The sequence below is a fragment of the Bidens hawaiensis genome, unplaced genomic scaffold (assembly GCF_021521415.1).
Source record: "Bidens hawaiensis isolate Kalapana, Puna unplaced genomic scaffold, B.hawaiensis_p1.1 tig00002866_1, whole genome shotgun sequence".
Taxonomy (NCBI): domain Eukaryota; kingdom Viridiplantae; phylum Streptophyta; class Magnoliopsida; order Asterales; family Asteraceae; genus Bidens; species Bidens hawaiensis.
In genome coordinates, this window is record NW_027491154.1 from 1,519,479 (window position 1) to 1,542,926 (window position 23,448).

General features: G+C 34.2%; 2 protein-coding genes across 2 annotated transcripts; both read right to left on the bottom strand.

The window, feature by feature from the left end:
- Window positions 1-5,336: 5,336 nt before the first annotated feature.
- On the bottom strand, window positions 5,337-8,977 carry LOC143621465 (high mobility group B protein 10-like). Its single transcript, XM_077092883.1, has 6 exons — window positions 8,773-8,977; window positions 6,815-6,893; window positions 6,528-6,690; window positions 6,369-6,428; window positions 5,951-6,282; window positions 5,337-5,596 (listed from the first exon to the last, which is right to left on the bottom strand). The coding sequence occupies exons 1-6, from the start codon at window positions 8,931-8,933 to the stop codon at window positions 5,558-5,560; spliced, it is 834 nt and encodes a 277-aa protein (XP_076948998.1). The 5' UTR covers window positions 8,934-8,977; the 3' UTR covers window positions 5,337-5,557.
- A 10,479-nt stretch (window positions 8,978-19,456) lies between these two features.
- On the bottom strand, window positions 19,457-22,642 carry LOC143621423 (phosphatidylinositol/phosphatidylcholine transfer protein SFH13-like). Its single transcript, XM_077092851.1, has 12 exons — window positions 22,636-22,642; window positions 22,248-22,540; window positions 22,069-22,182; window positions 21,728-21,994; window positions 21,565-21,642; window positions 21,378-21,482; window positions 21,246-21,295; window positions 21,071-21,170; window positions 20,903-20,996; window positions 20,712-20,824; window positions 20,122-20,628; window positions 19,457-20,000 (listed from the first exon to the last, which is right to left on the bottom strand). Exons 1-12 carry the CDS (start codon window positions 22,640-22,642, stop codon window positions 19,983-19,985), a joined length of 1,746 nt encoding a protein of 581 aa, XP_076948966.1. The 3' UTR covers window positions 19,457-19,982.
- Window positions 22,643-23,448: the final 806 nt, after the last annotated feature.

Consider the following 23,448-nt stretch of genomic DNA (forward strand, 5'->3'; position numbering starts at 1 on the left):
GATAACCCTTCAGTGGCCACAACCGTCGACTCAATAAATCGTGCCACGACCTCCGTTGGAGTAAGAGTTGGAGGCGGCAACGATACAATCTCAGGAGCCGAAAGTTGGAAAGTAGTGGGTGGGAGGCCGAATGCTGATGAGATAGCCACCACGGGAACATCCGTGGCGCTTGGCCATGTAACTTGTAATGATGAGGGAACCATTGTCATACCGGACAGTGCGGGTGGAGTGAAACGTACCACCCTCGAGCTCTCACCAGCTCCCGATCCTGCACCTATCCGTTCCCTTCGTGGTCTGCGAATCAACTGTTGTACTTCTTCCTCATAATCTGACTTGCTGTCATCATCGGTTCTCTTTCTTTTCCCTTGAAGTCTTTCTCGAGTTACCAAAATTCGTCTTGCCTCAGCCACTTCATCATCAGAATCGGAATCAGCCACCGTAGCAGCTGTCCTAGTAACATTCACACTCGGAACCCTTTCAACTGATACTTGTACATTTTCTACAGGATCCACCCTCTCCATATCAAAGAATCCTTGACCGCCAAACTCTGCGTCAAGGTCTACATTCTCCTCCGGTAACACAACAGGAGCAGCAGGTATAGCTTGAGGTGCTCCTGCCTGTTGTGGTGCCGGGTCCCGAAACTCGTCCCCACGAGCAGGCACATACTCCGGGTTGATCAAGTACCCAAATAGTGGAGTATGTCGAGGACAGAGCTCAGGTTTGCTCCTCGCACTGGAAGATCTGCATTGGGCGAAGATCCGTTTAATCACACTTTCAACGTATCTGATCGGGCGGCGCTGAGGTAGCGTTGGAGCAACGTGATTCAAGATCATCTGAATGAATCTTGGATACTAATAAATCTCTCACGCACCACCGCTCTTCGTTGTCGATCTATCTCGTAGAAGACCATCTGACTAAAGCTGTAACGCTTATTGTAAGTCAGAGAAGTCATCGCCGACTGCATGGTCGCGCCCATGCCATCAGTACCTGCCTTTCTCCCTGACATGCACACGATCATGACATGCATGAGAAAGCGCCACTGGTCTAGTAAAAATCTCTTCCTTCTCTGAGTATCTCCCAAGGGACCAGAGTATCCCATCCTCAAAAACGCTCCATCTCGGAAAGGAGCCACAAAATCTGTCGGGTCATCCCTCGTCTCATCTCAAAATCGTAAAGCCGCCCGGATCTGTTCAGATGAGAACTGAACAATCTGATTGTTGACCGTTGCTCGCATCACCGGGGGCTCGACACGACAGTCATATTCCACGGTCTGCCAAAAATCCTCAATGTTTGGCAAGGATATCGGCAGAGTTGTGGTAATCGCGTGGAATATACGCGAGCGTAATAGAAACATGATGATTTCACGGAAATCATCAACTCCGCTCGCCTCCGGGTCTAATGTTATATACATGTTATGACCCGGGAAGAACTGTCTTTGGTTGTCACCACCATCATCACCGCCTGCACCACCTGCTCCAGCTACAGCAGCCATATCTGCATCAAACAGACTAAGTTAGATAAACGTCAAGGCAAATCACAAGTTCGCCTGTTACCATGTGCAAAGTTGTGATCTATTCTGTACAGGCGAAGTTAGAGGTAGGGCGAAGTTGGGAACAACTTCGCCTCAACTTGAATTTCGTCTGTTAACTGTTAAGTAAAAAGGGCCAGTCGCCTAACCACAACATCGCCTCATAAACTGTTTCAAAATTAATTATCAGGCGAAGTTAAACCTCAGGCGAAGTTACGGATAACTTCGCCAAAACTGTAACTTCGCCGAATACGAATCGGCAACAGTTAAGGTTTCAATTCGACGTGTAGATGATGAAATTGGAGATTGCGGATCTCGTTACACATGATTTTATGAAGTTTTAGACGTTCAAGTAGATTACGACCACGTAATAACAAGTTTGAAATCGGGTGTTTAAGGTTTCGAAAGACGAGGTCGAGAATCGAGTCGAAACGACCGATGATTAACCTCAATAGCATTGATTATACGATACTATAAACCTACACACCTTTAATCGAATTAGAACAGAGAAAGAAAACTCAGATGATCGATCGATACGATAAGTTCGCTTAGGGTTTAGGAAATAAGTTCGCTGGTTTGTGAAATAATGAACAGTCTGACCTTTAAAACTTCTTTATATATGGTCAAAATTTTACAGGCGAAGTTATGGATAACTTCGCCTATTGCAGGCGAAGTTATGGATAAGTTCGCCTATATATGAGAATTTTCAAAACAAACCCCTATAATTTGAACAATTTGCAATTAAGTTTTAAAACACCCTTTAAAGCGTTAAATGATACGATCAAGACCAAGTAACCAGATATAAAATCAAACAACTACATAAGTAGAAAAAAAAAATTTTAAAATTAAAGTACACGGGATCAAATTTCAGTCTCGACAGGGACTACCATATTTTAGAAAAGATCCGAACAGGAATCATACTCATTACGTGACTGTCACACAGATCCGTGTTCAGCTGTATTATGACATAAAGAAACAGGTTGTAAGCAGGTAAATAACTTAAAATGGTTTTCATCGTTTCTGTGATACGGGTTAGGTTCAATTAAGCTCAAAACTTAAATGGGCAACAACTCAGAGATTATGATGCCTCCTATCTATTCTCAAAGCGTATTTGGCTTTCCCCAAGTCACCCCGAGTTGACCTCGACCCGTAGTGTCTGATTAACTAGTAAGTACTCTTCGATCTTTAGACTCTGCTTCCCGTTCTCTTTCTTACACCTTGATTGAGAAGTCTTAACATTATGAACTCTAGAATGTCTCAATAACACACATTTTTTTTAAGTATTTACATAAACTTCAGAGAAGTAAACAACTGCAAGTCCCGAATCTGGATCACTGCAGTGTCTTGACACGCTATCTTCACGGGAATCAGAACACTCACGGGCTCGTGTATGACTGGGTAATCGTTTTTCTGCCTATCATTCGGAAAGATATATATGAAGACATGCACAACTCTTAAGGAGTGTCCACATAAAATCAAGTAGATTTAGTTAGTATCACTTCTACTTTTACGCACAATAAAAAGCTACCATGACATACAATGACTGTTCTAAAGTCTTTTACGCGTAATAACTTCACTAGTTAAGCACACAGAATCAGTATATTTATCACTTTCCAAGGTTGGATCAATTTTCTGTTAAACATAGTAAAGGAACTTCTTACGAAGTAGTAGACTTGAAAAATAATTTCATCTCCCGAAAAAAAATTTTAACTTCTATCGCCCCGATCAAGTCAAAGTCTTCAGGTTAACGGCTATCCTGAAGATCCAATGGATCAGCTGGACCGACCACATCCAAGTATGTGTCCTTCTAACTAAGTTTGAACGACTAATTTTCAGCGAAAGAATAAAAACAACATCATAAACCGCCCCGGTCACTTTCAGTCATCTGGTTAATGGCTATCCTCATATTCTACAAGTAGTAATGAGGACCAAACATATCCGAAGATATGTCCTTCAAACTAAGGCAACCGACATAATTCTAAGCGTTAGTGACGTTTTTTTTTTTTTTAATAAACAAAAACATAAAGCAAGGTTACTCGGGATTGATCATTCCATTCAACTCAACAAGGTTTTGAAATCTAGTTTTGTCAAACGCTTTCGTAAACAAGTCAGTGAAATTATCTAACGTATCAACCTTTTCGAGCACAATCAGTTTCTTCTCAGCACAATCCCGTATAAAATGATGACGTATGTCAATGTGTTTAGTTTTACTGTGCTTTACGGGATTGTTAGTTACTGAGATAGCAGCAGTGTTATCAATGCAAATAGGAGTAAGAGTAAAATTCAGACCATAATCGCGCAACTGTTGTTGAATCCAAAGAACCTGGGAGCAGCAGTTGGATGCTGCCATGTATTCTGCTTCACATGTTGAAATGGCGACTGAGGTCTGCTTCTTGCATTGCCACAATCACTTACCTCAAGCGAAGTTGGTCAATCATTTTACGTGGACGTGTTCAGTGATACGTCCACTGAACACGATCACCCAATCACTTACCACAATCACTGTGTTCATTGTATCACGTCTTTCTGATTACTAGCAAGTCGTGTTCAGTGAGACCACAATCACTTACCTCAAACGTGTACACCTGGATATGGTGATAATCCCGAACCACAATCACTTTCTTCAGTTGGTCAACCTCGAACAACAACAATTTCATTGCCCACAAACACCCAAATATGTGTATGTGTCAAAATCCAGTTTCAATCAATATCCCATTCACAACCTCAACTCCATATCCAGAGTTGACACGTATTTGTTCACACGTAAGACCAAGAGATAACAAGTTTCACTCGTTGACGGAACGTCTTCGGTCTCACAATAATCGTGTACACCTGGCCATACAGACGAAAACTCCAAACACTTTTTTTTTTCTTTTTTTTTTTTAACTTCGCATAAAGTCAACTTCGCCCCTCCTTAACTTCGCCTGTCCATAACATCGCCTGGCTATAACTTCGCCTGGCTATAACTTCGCCTGGCTGCTAACTTCGCTTAAACCCTAAAATTTAAGCGACAACTTCGCCTGAACCCAATAACTTCGCCTGCGGCGCTGATCGGCCAGAAACGCATCAGAAACGTGCCAGAAACACCAAAACGCAGATCTCAAACCATAGCATAAGAGCCTAAGGCTCTGATACCAATTGTAGGTTCCCAGCCGGATCTACACGAGATATCTCGTTCTACGTAGGTGCGGAATCCCTACGTAAGACGATACGAGCGTAGAAGACGATGCGATTAAACACACGTTACAATAAACACAAACACGTTGTATTGCAACCGGAAACACGTGATACAATGATCACTGATTACACATTCTCTGACTCGTAAACTCGAATGACTAACTGAATAATGAAAACAGCCGTAACCTAAACCTTATATAATCACGACAACTTCGCCTGGCATGTTCAGGCGAAGTTGTTCCTAACTTCGCTTATCTAACAAGTTCGCCCATATCAGCGAACTTGTTAGCTAACTTCGCTTACATCAAATACAAAACATTACAAACTCGATTACAGACACTAGACACTGAACTACTGACATCATGCACCAACATTATTTCGTCATTTCGACCAACCTATTTTAACTCGATCCAAATTTATCTAAACTTCTCAAGTTATCACCCAGACATCCTTCAATTCGAGTCAAACCTGATCATAATGCTTAACTCGCCATGAGAGTGAGTCAACTCAGCCATGCTCCACTTACCCTCCCTAAACCAACCAAAAGGTTCAGCCTCGCCTGTGTGAAGATCAAGATGGCTGCATCAACTTAAGGGCAGCATCACAACATATATTCACCATTCAGACATTATAAACTCGAAACAAAAACCCCAAGACTTTCAATAATTTCCATTCACCATGATCAGAAAAAATAAACATTTTCTCCATTGATCCTAAACTACAACAAACTTGATCACAGACGACAAAGTACAACAACAAACCACAAGCCTACAAATTAGCAGAGAAAAAGATCGCTACAACCTACACAAACTAACTAGATTAAAACCGAGCCGTTTCAACAATTAAACACATTTATCTTTCCTTGTCTCTCAACCCCTTTTCCTGATAAACCTACAATAAATCATCAATCACACCAAAATTAGTTCCAAGAAACATAAAGACGGTTTCTTGAAAACATTTGTTACTCAAATTTATGGATACAAAGCTTTTAATGAAAAGAAAAAAAAATGACCTAATTTCATAGAAAGATAAAACCAATTTTGGTTGAATTTTTATATTAGCTTTGACTAATGTTGACTAATCCTGACTTGACGCCTAAAACCGTCAACTAAAATAGCTTAAAGCAAAAAACTTTGAACCTCCTCTTTTCTTGGGTTAAAAAGTTGGTTACTTGAAAGAGATATTTAACCAAAGTTGGTTACTTTTTAACACAATCTGACATTCTGATAAGTGATAACTATTTACCTGTTTCTCCTCTTCGGTCAAAGTGTTCCATAAAACTTGAATTCGTTTGCGTATGACACTTTCTTGACCATGGTACAAAGGTTTTAACCTGATATAGTGCTCGGTGAAAAACACATCATAACCACTTATGTCTGGTTCAGGTGAAGGTTCCCTTACGGCAAGCTGATACATCTTGTGGGTCCCATGAGACGGTGCTGGTGAATCGGATGGCACATGATACAGAAAACCCGACAGTTTTTCTGACCCGATATCCACAGTAACCAAATAACCTTGATCGAAACGGTTAATAATTGTTCCAGTTACTTCTCCACCAACCTCAACCTTTTGCATTGCTGTACCACATAATAACAAACATGTTCAAGAATTAACATTTTTAATGGAAACAGCAAACACATGAATCACATGGTAAAAACATCACCTGAAAACAGATTCTTGACAGAACCAGATGCTGATCCATGGGCGACTTTGTTTGTTGCATCTGCGAGAATGACAAAGTATGGTGATTCATAAAGCTTTTGTTTTTAATTTTATCCATTTGACATATAATATATGACATGTTTAAGAATTAGTTAAGTACCATGTGGACCTATAGTGGGGGCTTTCTTGTGAAAATAATAAACCTGCTCGAAATGATAGAGCAATGAAAGATAATACTTGCGCAGGACAAAAGAAGCGTTTGTGATTGTAGGGCCAAATTTGAAAGCAGCCATGACTTCCTTCCATCTTCGGTCACTCACGATCTGTACAGAAAATATGTGTTTTTTATGAGAAACTATAATTAATTATTTTACACGTGAATTATTCATAAAAGAACCAAAAGATGCTTAGGCATTTGTTTCTTATGGTATTGGAAAAAAACCATACCTTTTCAATGCCGCCTCGTGACGTGACTTCTATAAATAGCCGATGTAAATCTAAAGACGACCCTCCAATGACAGGGATCCTAAGTATATAAAAGAAAAGGAACAATATGAACTTTAAAGTTATTGATTTCATATCCTATTGCATTGTTTACTTTTAAAAACAGAAAGTTTAAAGCACTAGAGATTAGGCAAAAGGATAGGTATGTACACCCTGAAAAGGTTTAAGCCATAGCAAGTAATGTAACACAGAAAGGAGACTGTTTATGGTAGAGTTGCAAGCATGTTGGATACAGTTGATAATCATATTCAAATGTCTACTCTATTTTATATACAATAATCTTATCTGAATTAAAATATTATCTATATAAAACAAAAAAAAATCAGAACAAAGTCAATAGTATATTAATTACTAAATATAATGCTAAAACAATTAAGAAACCATCCAAATAACCAGAAAAAAAATTCACAATGTGAAATACAATTATGATCAAAGTCTTGGATACATGTAACTTGCTCAACTTATTGAAAACCTTCATAGGTAGTCCCTATATGATACTTGTTTGTCATCACTTTTATGTAAACATCTATAAGATGTAATGGATCACTGATAAGTTTTTCTCGTTTCACAGGATTACACGGTCTGACATACAAACTTAAACATGGATGAATACAGGTGATATAAGTACTAAAAAACATGCTTTGACCGAAAACGTAGTAAAATAGATACACACATTCACACTAAACATTCTCAGCCTGAATCCACTGAACGATTTAACCTAAAACAGAACATACACTAGCGCACCCGATCATAAATAAACACTTATGCCAAACAAAAGAACAGAACATGGGCTTTCAATCTTTCATACATACACAATTTTCCAAATCACAATTTACAAAAGAGGCTAGATACAGTGTGCTAGTTAAACCATGAGAAACCCAATAAGAAAATAACAGAAGCAAACACAAAAATAATCTTCACATACATTAGGGTTTGTTAAAATGAGCCACTTTAATACTCAATAAAGACAATGGCAGCTTTCACTGGTAATTAGGTTATGACTACACACCAAAAACATTCATTATACATTTATACTTCAACTTTAAAGTTTAACCAGACCAGACCAGACCATCCATACATAAAATTAGAAGCATCACATTAGAAAATTGAGTAACAAAATCTCCAAATTCCCAATTTTTTATAAAACCCATCAGCCCTAATTCAAATTCAACTTAACCCCAATTCAAAACCCTCCCAATTCATCCCCCAAACACTAACTTTCCCCAAAGTAGAAAGCTTTCTTACAAATAAAGATCAAAGATCAAAACTTTCCTTCAGGATTCAAGAAACCACAACAATTAGGAAAAAGGGTTTTTTTTTTTTTTTAAATTAGCAAAGATAAAGAATTAAACCAAGTAACCCCAATTCAAAACCCTCCCATCTTATTTCCCAAATTAGAAACCTTTCTTACACAAAAACCCCCCATCAAAGCAACAAAATAAAAAGATCAAAGATCAAAACTTTCCTTCAAGATTCAAGAAAACATAACAATTATCAAAAAGGGTTTTCACCAAAATGAAAAAAAGATAAAGATTGCAGCAAAATAGAGAAATAAAACCAAAAGGGTATGCAAAAAACAAAGTCTTTAGTACTTACTTGAACTTGGTACCAAGAAGAGAGTGAAATAGCTAAAGTTGTTCCCATAAAATTGAGGGTTTTGAGTGCCAAATTCACAATTTTTATAAAACCTAATAACCCTAATTCAAGTTCAACTTAAACCCAATTTAAAAGCCACCCAAATTAGAAACCTTTATTACACAAAAACCAAGATCAAAGATGAAAACTTTCCTTCAAGATTCAAGAACCCATAACATTTAGGCAAAAGGGTATTCACCAAAACTAAAAAAGATGAAGAATGCAGCAAAATAAAGAAATAAAACCAAAAGGGATTTAGCACTGACTTGAACTTGGTACCAAGAGAAGAGTGAAAAAGCTGAAGTTTATCCCAGAAAAATTGTGGGTTTTGAGTGATTTGTTCATAAGAAGCTTCTGGTGGAGGATAAGTGGTCGTGGATGTACCGCAACCGTTGGTAAAGACTGAGGAGAGATGAGGGGCCGACATTTTTAATCGGAGGTGGTTAACCAAGATTCGATTGATTCATATGTGTAATCATACACAATAAGACTTAAGCCTAGCTTCCACAAAAACAAAATATTGTTTTGTGATTTTGATTTAATACAAATAACTAAAGATATATATTGTTATAATAAAGACGGTAGATTTATTTCATATGAAGATGAACAATTGAATAAAGACTATTCTCTTTATTGGATACCGTGATTAATACCCACCATTTAATAACGCCTTGAAAGAGTTAATGGTCCTTTTCGTCCCTCTGGTTTTCTACTTTCGCCACTTCAGTCCAAAGTTTGAAATTTTGTCAATTTAGTCCTCATAGTTTTAAATATTAGTCAATTACGTCCCATCCGTCTAACGGCATCCAGCTATGCCGTTAGTTTAAGGGTATTTTTGTCTTTCTTCTTTTTATTTTGTGTTAATGGTCATTTTCGTCCATGTGGTTTGATACTTTTGCCACTTCAGTCCAAAGTTTGAAAATTTGTCAATTTATTGTTCAATTTAATTCAGTTTTTTTTTTTTTTTTTAACTGTCTATAACCTTGAAGAGCATAATCCAAGCCCAAAACCATCCAGCATCAACTAAAACAGGTATGCATTTACTCTGTCGACAACAGTAATCATACACCCTCCCCTCGTATTAAGTTTTAGACGGTTCCTAAACTCTCCCCCATGGTGGAATTCAATGGTAAAGTGGTCAAAGCAATTCCTTGAAACCGAATTGTACGAAAAAACTAAAAATTGTTTCTTTAAAGCAATTCCCTGAAACCGAATTGTACGAAAAAACTAAAAATTGTTTATTTGATGAGTGCATAATAGTTTGGAGATTAACATATCGTAACGAAAATTTGGGTTGAAATCAACATCTGGGTCGAAATCAACTATTATACATTAATCAAAGAAACATTTTTTAGTTTTTTCTATACAATTCGGTTTCAAGGAATTACCTTGACCACTTTACCATTGAATTCCATCATGGGGGAGAGTTAAGGAAATGTCTAGAAACTAAATACGAGTGAGAATGATTACTGTTGTCAACAGAGTAAATGCATATATTAGAGGTTGCTCGATGGTTTTGGGCTTGGTTTATGCTCTTCAGGGTTATTTATAGACAAAAAAAACTGAATTAAACTGAACATTAAATTGACAACTTTTCAAACTTTGGACCGAAGTGGCAAAAGTATCAAACCACAGGGACTAAAATGACCATTAACTCAAAATAAAAACAAGAAAGACAAAAATACCCTTAAACTAACGGCATTGCTGGATGCCGTTAGACAAATGGGACGTAATTGGCTAATACTTAAAATTATGAGGACTAAATTGACAAAATTTCAAACTTTGGACTGAAGTGGCGAAAGTAGCAAACCATATGAACGAAAATGGCCATTAACTCGCCTTGAAACCTACCTTTTTTTTAATTAAATAGTTTTTGTTTTAACTTTTGTTATGTTACGTAATCCAATACATTTATTATTTTTTTAATTAAAAAAACATTAGTTTTAAAGTCAAGAAAGGTGTAAATAAATGATGTGTTATTTACTTATATTTTTATAGTTTTTAATTAGTATAAGTTTTAATTTAATTTAATTTAATTTAATAAGAACATGGTTTTGGAGGATTATTTGGTCAAAGGCTTGAAGGGTGATCTATGTTTAGAATATTTAAGGTTTCTTTTTCTTTACTCATGTGGACTTTGATGTTTGGTTCCTTCTTCTCTTTTCTTTTTTTTTTCTTTTTTAAAATATGGATGGAAATTGGTAATATACTTTTAGGTCGTTAAAGAAACAAAATTATTAGTCATTAATCGGTTTTATAATTAAGTTTTAAAAAAATTATATACTTGAGATCCTTACAAAGCAGTAACTCGCAATTCTTGTTTATGTGATTTCAATGTTTTAATGGAGATTTTATGTTGCTTTCAATTTATCTTGTTAATAATAAAATGGTTATGCATGATTTAAAGTTAATTCATCTGATAATTATATGTATCTCATATGATATAAAGGTAATAATTACAATAATATATGATACTAGTTTTTATCACTCGTATTACGGGGGCTGCGTTCCATTTTTCGTGTCTAAAATTTATATATTTTTTTGGATTTCAATTTTATTTATCGTAAAGAAGTTAATAATATACTTAAGGTTTGATTATGAAATGATTTCACAAATAAGATGTTATAACCCGTCTAAAAGCTATCTGGGTTTGGTGAGACTAATGATCCGTTTATTTTTTTACTATCAAATTGTTTCTTAATATTAATAATATCTTTTTTTTAAATGAAATATTATTTTTTAGTATATCCTTATTTTATAAGATTTTCATATCAAATATTTGGTGAGATTAATTTTTAATATAATGAGATGTTATAACTCATTTAAGGTTCTATAGGTTTGGTGAGACTCATACCCGTAAATTCGGGTCAAATGCATGAGAAGCCTCCATTTACAAATAAGTATTACCGATCTTAAATATAGAACAAAAGCCAATCAATTTTAGGTATACATATAGATTAGGGGCGATGATACAACTTACTTATTGAATTCGATTTGAAATTAGCATAATAAAAAAAAGACGCCTGAAAAAAAAAGAATTTAAAATTAGTGCACAACTAATGTGTTGCTGAAGCGATGAAATCGCACCATAGAATCGTTGATTGAGGGTATGGTTTTGCAATTGTGAAGATAGAGAAATACTTTCAATCCATCATGACATTCGCTCAGTCTTCTCTCTATTTCAATCCACACCAATAATTCTTCTGATAAAGAAGATACAGCAAGTATACGCAATTTCTTTGTGATTATGCTTTGTAATGGACTGTTTATAAATGAGTCTTAATATCAACTTCATATTTAACAAGAGGAGCCATCAAGGTTAAAGTTTGTATTATCATTTGCTTCATTGAAGTACCATCTAGAAGTTAAGTAACAAGATTCATATTAATTGTTTCGAATATTGTGAATGTATTTTTTTGGATTTCAGTTTATTTATTGTAAGAAGTTAATAATACACTTGAACCTATTTTGATAAATTTATGTTGGGTTATGTTCATTTTTTGATGAAACGTTGAATGAATTATTTACTTAATTTTTATATTTATTCGTTTATGTTCATTTGTCATAATTTGGATATTATTTTTGTGAAACTTTTCATTTATGTTAAATTTAAAATAAAAAAGAATGGCTAATGTAACTAAATCCACATATTGAGAAATTAAATTAAGGTTTGATAACGGGGTTTGTTTTACATTTTACGTTTCTAATATTTATATATTTTTTGTATTTTTATTTATCGTATAAAAATTAATAATATACTTAGGGTTTCACAAATAAATGAAATATATAACCCGTTTAAAAGTTGTCTGAGTTTGATGAGACTAATGACCCGCTTATTTTTTTACTATATAATTGTTTCATAACAAGGTTTAAAATATGATAGTAACGGCGGTTATGTTCGAAAACGAACATCGATGAAGTGGTTTCGTATATATAGGTGTCACTAACGGTGGCGCGCAGAACTTCTATAAATCTCTATCTGATTGTCCTCGTCTCTACCGGCGACGGCGGTTATATTACAGTTAGAATCAACAGATTATGTTTCTTTGCTCCGGTGAATGCTTATATTGGTATATATTCACAGGGGGTGCGACAATTACAATATGGAAACCGTCATAAATGGAAAACGAATGTGTTAAAATGAATAAAATAAAAAAAATTGCTTAAAAGGGTCAAAAGAGAAGGCGCGAAATTGGAATAAAATATTACTTAAAAGGTCAAAAGGAAGTCGTGAAATTGACATGAATTCTAAATATAGAATAGATAATTATAAATTATACATTTTTTTTAAATCGGATTTTTAACTTTTAATATATTCATATTTATATGATTTTTATATCAATTATTTGGTGAGATTAATTTTTAATATGATGAGATGTTATAACCCGTTTAATGGCTATCTGGGTTTGGTGAGATCCATACGCGTGAATTCGGGTCAAATGCATGAAAACCCACTATTTACAAATAAAGCAATCTGATGGCTTGAGAGAAAATAGGGAGGTTTCGTTCATATATATTTAAGATTATATGAAATATATAATTACCATAATATGATATTATATGTAATATAAAATTACAATGTTGTATGATATGGGTCAAGTTATTCTATAAAGGGAAATAAAAATGAGAAGTGTGAGAAACCATAAATAATTGACATGTGTCAAGTGGTGACCAAAAGAAAAAGGGTAGAGGTAATTGTACACGTTTTTTCTCTCCACATGCAAGACACAAGTTAATACCCCCATCATTTTAGAACGTCTATAACTTTTTTCGTATGATATTTTTTTTTTAAAAAAAATCATCATAATAACAAGCGGTTTTTTATCTTTAATATGAGTATGATTTTCGTTATATGAAATTTAAAACAAAAATTATGTCATTGTGTCTTTTCGCACACCATCGTGTCTTTTCGCTTATCATTTTGTCTTTTCGCACACCATTGTGTCCTTTCGCTTATCATTGTGCCTTTTTTTCGTCATTGTGTTTTTTCGTCATTGTGTCTTTTCGCACACCATTGTGTCTTTTCGCTTATCATTGTGTATTATTTAAATACTAATAACACCGTTGTGTAATACTCTCTCCGTCCTATTTTAAATGTCATGGGACCCAAAACACACAAATTAAGAAATATTTGATCATTTTATTTTATGAGCTGTAAAATGACAATAATGTCCTTTAAGTTATTATGGCTAAAAACCATTTTTTTTAAATGAAACATCTAGTATATGTAATAGTAAGAGCACAATTAGAAATTGAATTTATATGTATAGAAATAATATTTAAATTGGGACAACCAAAAATTGAAAAATGGACATTTAAAATGGGACAAAGGGAGTAATAATATGTAAAAATAATGATAAAATAACAACAAATTATCTGATATATAAAACACAATGATTAATACATGTTACACAATAACTTGAAATGTAAAACACAATGGTGAATATGTATAATACAATGACCTAAAACGTAAGACACAATGGTGAATATATATAACACAATGACTTGAAACGTAAAACACAATGAAAATACATATTACACAATGACCTGAACGTAATATACAATGAACACAATACTATTTTTCTCAAATTAAATGAATTTTTCATATGTCAATCCGAATAAAAGACAATGAACGTATTACACAATGACTAAAAGTTATTGAGAACAAAACAACATGTAATCTTTATTTTAATTTTTGTCTTTAATATGAGTACCAATTGAAAAATATAATTATCAAAATCTATAATACAATTCAAATTAAAACTCAACTAAAAGACACAATGAACAACAAAAAAAAAAACACAACTGAAAAAACTCATTACTTTTTTATTTTTATATAACAATATGATACTTATATTAAAGATAAAAAAACGCTTATTATTATGGTGATTTTTTTTAAATGTCGTATGAAAAAGTTATGGACATTTTAAAATGATGGAAGAATTGACACGTGTCTTGCATGTGGAGAGAGAATGTCAACAAAGATGGGTTATTACATTCATGCCTTTTTCATCAATTTTTATTTATTAAATTAATCTCAGTCATTCAAATCTAAGATCAATGAATTCCTTTTCACCATTCTCATTTTTGTTGTCATTTGTATTTTAACTTTACCCTTATATGTTATATAATAATGCTGCATGCATATATATATATATATATATATATATTATATATGTGTGTGTATGTGCGGAATAAACTCCAAGATATCTAGTGCAAACCACAACAATTTCCCATTTGGTCTAAAAATCAATAGGGTGTGTACGATTTAGTCCGGTTTAGTTAATAACTTCAACCAAATTAACCAATTACTTTTAGTTAATTGGTTTGTTTTATTCGCTTAACCTTTTGAATTTGGTTCAGTTAATAACCAAAAACATATTTTGGTTAAAAATTTTACTTAGAAATACATAAAAACATATACATAAATACATGAAATGATTGTATAAATACATGAAATAATTGTATAATGCATAAAATAGAGATATAAAAGCTATAAATATATGAAAGTACGAATGGTTCAGTTCAGTTAAATTTGGTTAACCTATAGTACAAAAAATAACCAATAACCACTTTTCGGTTAATTTGGGTTCGGTTTCGTCGGTTTTCGATTCAACTCGGTTAACTGCTTTTTTATTGCTCACCCCTAGAAATCACTATGGGCTAGTTCAGTTTTCACACTTGTTTTGAAATGAATTTGTGTTCGTGTAATCCGAGTTTGGTTCGGTTTGGGTAAGATCGAAATGTGAAACATCATAGCCTAAAAATTCTATATTTGGTGTTGGTCCGACCCTAGACCGACCAACTATATACTTAGGGGTTGTTTGGTAGTATCTTAATGGTCATTGAGAGACTGTCAATAGTCACTTACTCTCCTCCCGAATCACCTTGGTTCCATTATGTGCTACAATCTATCACAAAGTTTGAAAAGATGCATTATTTTACCTGGCTCTAAACCTGTGAACAACTTAAGAGTATGGATCTTTGCTATCTCGACCTCAAACCTATATATAATCTAAAAATTGTCTAGATCATAGTAATCTAGACCTTGAACCATCGAACAACCTAAGTATAAACATACATGGGTCTCTAACATACAAACACCAAACTATAAACAATAATTTGAAAGGTACCATGATCATAGTTTTATTCAACGGATAATGGGTACAAGAGTTAATGTTGCCATGACACCTCCAACAACTACATTCAACATCAAGGATATACCTTATTGTAGAAAGCTACGTTAGGGGTCATTAATGACACTATTGCACACCTTACACCTTCATTTTATATTTACTCAGTTAATGCACCATACTCTATTTTCGTATCCTACTCAATACTTACTCTCACCTCAGTTATATTACAAGAATTCTTTCACATGATTCTCAAAACATTAAGACCGAAGCGTCATCGACCCTGCCTCCGCGACCAGATTCCGTTTCAATAGCATGCGAATAACAACAGTCATGTTTATATGATTGTTACACAAATAGTTTTACCATCATTTTTATTACACTTAGTTTTACCGTCATTTTATGATTTATTTATTGTTGTTTGGTTTGTTAATTGAAATTGATGAATATTTTAGTTAAATATTATTGTGTTCTTGACTTTTTACATTAAAATGTCAACTATTAGTCATGTGAACAATTCGATTTTAAGAATTACTGGTCAGCCTCTACATCTATATATATAGTTTTATGTATTGTAAAATAGGTGAGAGGCAATTGTTATGAAATATACGTATTAATCTCATTCTTTAAAAAAAAAAAAAAAAAAAAAGGACACAAGCATTCAATGTATAAGAGCATGACTAAGTTTTGATTTTGATATATTTGCCCTTTAGACATATCATTCTCTCTTAAGTCTTGATCTTGAGGTTAAACAATACATGCAAATGTGTAATTTGTTATGCTTTATTATAAAGCTATAATTTTAAATATGTGATACGACAGTAATGTTGTCACGGTGACTTGTATATTATGCATAAAAAATGGTACATGATCTAAAGTTCTAAAGTATCGATCGACATGGGAACCTTCATATATTCTATTATTGATGCACTTAAACTAAACGTTTGTTTTTTCTAATAACAATTCATTCATAGAGTTTGGTTAGGCTAACCTCATGGGCAAAATATAATATTTTTTTTGTTTAAAAAAATCCAACTCATAATTCAAAGTTTTAAACCAAAGAAATTCATAATTCTTGTTGCTTTTGTCTTGTCAATTACAAAACCGTTCACGAAACTTTAAAAAAATTGAAAGTTGTTGAATAAATTGGAATTTGAAGAGAACTAGTTTTTGTAGTTGAAATTATAAAAAAAAATAACTAAAATCTATGATTGGAGTTTGGTTGACAAAAATATTTATATTTTGCTTGTCAAATAAATAATTGCTATCAATGAATTTAAGAAAATAAAAAAACCGAAGAATATTATTTGAAGCACAACATTGATTCAAGATCTCTGGCATTATTGTTTATTTTCGAATTCTAAGGTACATCAACTATGCATGAAGTTGTTTTTTTTACATCACCTTTAAATTAGACGCCAATTGTCATTGATATGAGTCATGTAGACATATACGACTCACATGTTTTATAACTATTTTTACTATCAAAAGTAATAATTTTTTATAATTATCTTAACGAGCTCAAAAAAAAATCTTTTTTGTAACCGTTTATATGTGGTTCCCTCCAAGCCGCCGTATTCGAACCATCAAACAATAAAACGGTCGGCATGACCTTCTTATCTAACCCAATTAGTTTGATTTGCCTATTTATGAATCTAGAAGTTGAATTTCACACCCGTGAAGAGGTAGGTCCCAGCAGAGCTCAGTTGGACCCGCAAGACTCACCTTGAATAGGGACGTCTGCGCAATTACCAAGTGCTCCAGCAGGACCCACCATGCTCAGAGAACCTTACGCACAGTACGCCAGCTGTACCCGCAGGGAAAGCCTCCCAATGGTGAAGTACCCCGCCTGTTCCCGCAGCTGCGGATACAAGCCATCAGGGAAGGCTACCCGCACTAACAGCAAGGCTACACGCACAAGGCATTCGCTACTTCAGTAGTCACATGAAGGAATGAGCAAGGCGGGAATACTCCCGCCTAAATGAGCCAGTCCGTATGCTTCTGGAAGGTCTTTCGTACTATACCTACTAAGGTATGGGCGGAACAGACAATTTGACCAGAGCAGCCCATGAACCAATCACAGGGTGACAGCTCACCGACAACAATACGAGGAGGAGCACCCTCTAGTACTGTTTGTTACTATTAGCCGCTGCCTACTCACCAACCCTTACGATGGGACGTGCGCAGCCTACAGTTGGTGGAACAGTGCGTAGCCGGCAGTAAAGGAACAGTATACAGCCGACCTTTACTGTTGGCCGTAGCCTATCCACCAACCAGCATGGCCTGTGCGTAGTCCACTGTTGGTGGAACAGGAATACTATTCAGCCGGCTGTACCTTCTAGGAAACCTACCTTCGGCTATAAATACTCCAACACCTTGGAATGGTAAGGACATCATCTGATATCTCAATCTTATCTAGCAATCTCTTAATATACACTTATATTCAGAGCAATCTAGTCTGATTCTCACGCCGGAGGGTGGTCACAAGGAGGAACCCCCCCTTCTCAGTGACGAGCTTACGGTGTCTGTTTTGCAGGTCCCCTGAAGAACAACCTTCTCTGCTAGACCTAATCCTCGTGGGAAACATTACTTAACCCCCAGATTATCTATAATCTGCCCAGGGTTCACTTAGTGTTTCTTCAGTAATATTATCTTAATAATATTATATATTTATTTTTAGCTGTTTAAAACTAATAACTTTCATTATTATCGTTGTTTTAAATTACTGAAGTATGGGTATTAAAATATAACAAGTAAAAATCTACCTAACGGTAGACCATCATAAAACCCTTATTATGTAGATTTGGCCTACACTATTGTCACATTTAAAATCCAAAATAGTTTTTATTACTTTCGGTTCTTGTATTTAACTAGATGTTCATATTATAATTATGGTGATGCATGAACACAACATGAGATATTATAGGGTACCATTATAACATTTTATACCACCAATTCCACATTTACTTCAAGAATTGCTTCTAAGGGAATGTCAATTTTTTAATCACAATGATAATACCGCAATGTTTAGGATTTTGGATCATGAATTCACTTCGAATCAATATTTTGAGAATTAGACTGAAAGCAGACACATCATCGGTTCTGTTTTGTCTATTTAAACCATATCATTTGAACCAACCAACTAATGTTAGTACCAGATTTCATTTTGTTTTCTTCAAAAATCTCTTTTAGTTTTTGTTTGGTATTTATAACTTAACTTTGTATTTCTTTTGATTAGAACTTTATATTATATATATATATTAAAAACCAAACTTCACTTTATTCATCAAAACTAGCGTTCATGAAATTTACAAACTCCTTTACATATTGTACTTATCTTTATTGCATAATGAAGATGTAAATATGGAAACATTGATGGGTATTTTGGAAATCTACTGTGTGGAGTAGAAAAGATGATGAATTTGGTTTGTGGCTAAAACATTATTTAGTTTTAGGTTTCTTATTAACTAAAGTCATGTTACGTTTTATTTTTAGTATAGTTACATTTGTTGTTGTGTCTATGTTTCTCTTAGATTAAAATTTTCCGATCCCTGCCACGAAGCGCGGGTGTAAAACACTAGTTTTATTAATTTGACAAATCCATACATATAGATGAAGTATATCCAGATTGTTATAATTAGTTATATTCAACTTTAGATTTTAGCCGTTCAAAAAAAGTTAGATTAAACTTTAAAGTTATTATCGTGCCATGGTTTCTGAATCAATAGAAATTGATTCGACTGATCAACCAGTGAACTGGTAAGGCGGCTAGGTCGACGACCATTCCAGCTATGAAAACAATGCTTATCATTTCAGTCAACATAATATAACCCCTTCATTGTAACTACTTTTCTCACATAATTCAAACTATAAAAAGCAGATTAAGGGTGGTTATATTGTTGCAGTCTGCATGCCTCACATTTGTAGGCTTCACCTTTCTCTAGTTCATCAAACTCCGGCAATTCAATTGCCACTGCACACAAGAAAAATTTGTTATGTAAAACCATACAAGAATGCTAAATTACACCTTCACACACTTTGACTTTTGCGGTCAAACACATTACTTTTACACCCTCAAATTTAATCTTAAAACAATTTAGTATTTTGAGATCAATTACACTTTTCATGTTAACATATAGTTGTCAGTGTGAATCTCGTAACAAATCTGTATAAATTTCAAATACAGAAAGTAATCTATTTGACTTTTAGAAGGTCAATGCTGACTAGAGGAAGTAGCTTACATAATTATCATAAAGAAGAACAAAGGGTAATTATGGTATTTTGCTGTGCATATGCCAACACCCTTGTAAGATTTACCTCTTCCTTTTTCTCCTTGACAAATTTCAACAAATCCTTCTTTGCTGCAAAAAGAAAAAAAAGATAAAATAATTGTCAAACTTAGTCCAAAAGATGCAACCACACACACACACACACACACACACACACACATATATATATAAATATAATTATGATGCAGCTTACACAGAATTTTGACTGCTGCAACTTGTCCATCAATTCTGAAATCTCAAGTTGCCGGACCATAGTGGAATGTAATACTTTCTTGGTTTTATCAAGATCAAGTTCTATTGTTTTAATCCTGTCGATTGACTGTTCCAACACCTGTTCTTTCTCTGCAGGAATTTGAGGAGGTTTTGTTCTAAGTTCTTCCACCGTCTTTTCTAGCTTCTCTAAACGTTCCAAACATGGAAGAAGTTGATCTGTATGAGATGTTATATCATTGGCTGGAGTGGTTCCCATTGCTCCAATTCCAATTGGCAGTCTGCAAACAGGTGTTATAAGTTTCATTGCCAATAAAACTATTGATCTTGTTATATATTTGAAGCTCCTCTTCACAGAGGCAATAGCTTCAAGTAAACGAGACAGGCTTTGAGATGCTTGCAGCCCTTGATCAGAGCAAATAGCTTCACTAAAATGATCATCGTCATCATCATTACAATTGTAGTAAACGGGTGAATCAGATGTCATAGCCTGCATACATTGAAGAAAAAACTTGATTTGTGTATTAACGTATGTTACAAAAAGTATATATATAGTGGAATTTTTAGACTTACTTCATCACTAACTGATAACAATTCTGGAACCTTAGAATTGTTTGGGGTAGTTAAACAAGGATCATCAGCATCTGATCCTGATTCACTGACTGATTTACCATTTTGGCCCTGAAAACACAGTGCAAAAGGTACGTTAAAAGAGACCATGATGACATATATCTGCTCTAACTACTTAAATGTTATTATGCTTGCCTCCATGGTCCGGAAAGAAGAGTCGTTTTTTTGTTGATTGCTAGAGATTCTTGTTATACGCCTTGCAAATGCGCCTTCTGCGTTTTTAACAACCTGGAAAACACAGACACAGATTAATATAAACAGGCACATGTAATATGAAAATAGTCAAAATATCATGATCATACCCTCATTATTTCAGGGTCATTCCATGGACCCATATTTGACCGAAGACAACCACCTTGAGAAGCACAAGTGCATGTACCACCGAGGAAGTCAGGAAGTTGACTGAAACAGTTATCAATAATAAGATTGTCTTATAAAATAAAATACAACTTATGACTTTAGGATTTAAAAAAAAACCTCGGATCAATGGTCTCAAGTAGTTTTTCCAATGACTTAGGATCCAGCACCTACAATAACGCAACATTAGTGGAAGCTAAACAGTAAACAAGAAAAGGGTAAGAAGGTCAAAAGTTAAAACATTTTGGTTACCTGAATTTTTGGAATTGTTTTTGCATCCAGAAACTTTTGAGCAGCAGGCCATAAATAATTCTTAAAAATTGAGCTAGCGTTCACGACGAACATTTGATGTAGTGTCTACTAATAAATTACAAAAACCGTTATTTCAAACACCTTTATTTATATTCAGTTTTCTTTTACTAGATTATGGGTGATTTACCTCTGGGTAGTAGCTACTGTCAACCTTTGTCACAGCTCCAAGAATACTTGCAGCAGCTGGTGTAAAATTCTTTAAGCCCTGCATACTATAATATTATACTTCATTCTAAACTATGTCATGACAGTGTATTAAGATCAAAAACATGTGGATCAGGTTTACATACCATTCCATGCACATCCAAGATTGTTGTAGTTGAACTAATCACTTTCTTCGCAGCAATTGAACAGGCGGGAAATTTTTGTTTAAAAGCGCGTTCAAACTCTTGAACGTGGTATTTTAGGTAACGGTCAACTGTAGTAATTTGCATAAGCTTACTAGGGTGGGTCATCCCAAGTCTTTCAATATAAATGGGCCTGCCTTCTTTATCAACTCCATGGTACCCTTGAGGATACTGTTGCAACACTTCTTCCAGCTCAGTAAATTTGTAATCCTGACCATTCATATTATCAATATATATAAGATATAAAGGAATACTATTATCTATATATGTACTTATTTGGTTACCTCCAGTATTGAATCTGCTTCAAACTCTTTTCGCCAATTTAGCATTTCTTCCCACATGAGGATTGTTCTTCCAATGTCAAAATCCCGAGCCTTTAAGAACCTAAAAGAAACAAATATGGTTTACTGATGTTATTACCATCTTTCTTTATGAAAATGATTTAAAAGATGTAAGAATTTACTAGCCTCAATAAGGTATAATAGTCATCGTGTCTAGCTGGCAGTAAGTTCTGATCAATGAGTTTTTCTCTTAATTCATAGACATATTTCTCCTGATCTGCATCGCGAACATCTTCTATGGGAAATGAAGGAATTTGATAATGAACTTTCCTCTTTCGCCTTTTTTTAAACGAGTTGGTGAATCTGTTTGAAGCATTCATTAATTTCTTCTTGTTTAGGGAGCTAGTTCTGGATAGCCGAACCACATCTCCAGAACTCTCAACTTTTTCATCAAAAGCCTCATTTCCCTCTAGGCCTAGTTTAAAAATAAGATTAAAAAAAACAATCATGCTTAATTTCTTAATTAAACCCCTAGAAATATCATGATTAAGAACATAATATGCAACTCACCTGACATTTTAGACAGGTGCAGAAGGGAAGAGACTCAGCAGTAGGATAGATTGACCACGAATACTATTGTCAACACACCAGAAATTACATAGATAAAGCATCATATAGTATGTTTCATAGAGTAATATAACATATGATCTCTATTATAATAGGATAGCTTCAAATAAATCAAAAGTTCCATTGAATTCCTAAAAACGCATGATCATTAAACAATCCATACATGCACATACGTAGGGTTGACAATTTCTGACACTAACTTGTTAACATGACTCGGAGTTAAACAAGTTTGAGTTTGGGCTTAACATGTTTCGTGTCTTTAACATGTCGACACGTTTAAGACCTGTTTAAATTCGTGTCTAAACAAGTTAAACAAACCTGTTAATGATCTGTTTCAAGTTTTCAACCTGTTTATATTTTTAAAAGTTTTTAAAATATAAAATATATGCCCTCCGTAGTGGATGTTATAACTTTATTTTAGACTTTTATAGATTTTTGCTTCAAGTATGTAAAGAATTATGTATTAAGTAATTACAAGACTTTTATTACTTTTATTTCACGTACCGCATATATATGTGATCGTGTAGCGTAAACAGGTTTGTGTTCGTGCATGGCACCACAGGTAATCGTGCAGTAGAACAGGCAATTAACGAGTCACAGTTAATATAAAAAAATAAAACTAAACGTAGTTAACTAACCTGCTAATTAACTCAATAACATGCATCTAACGAACTAAACGGAATTGATGATTGACGCATTCAATATAAACAATTAATTAAACACAAAAGGCGATGTACATGAATGTGAACTGAGAAT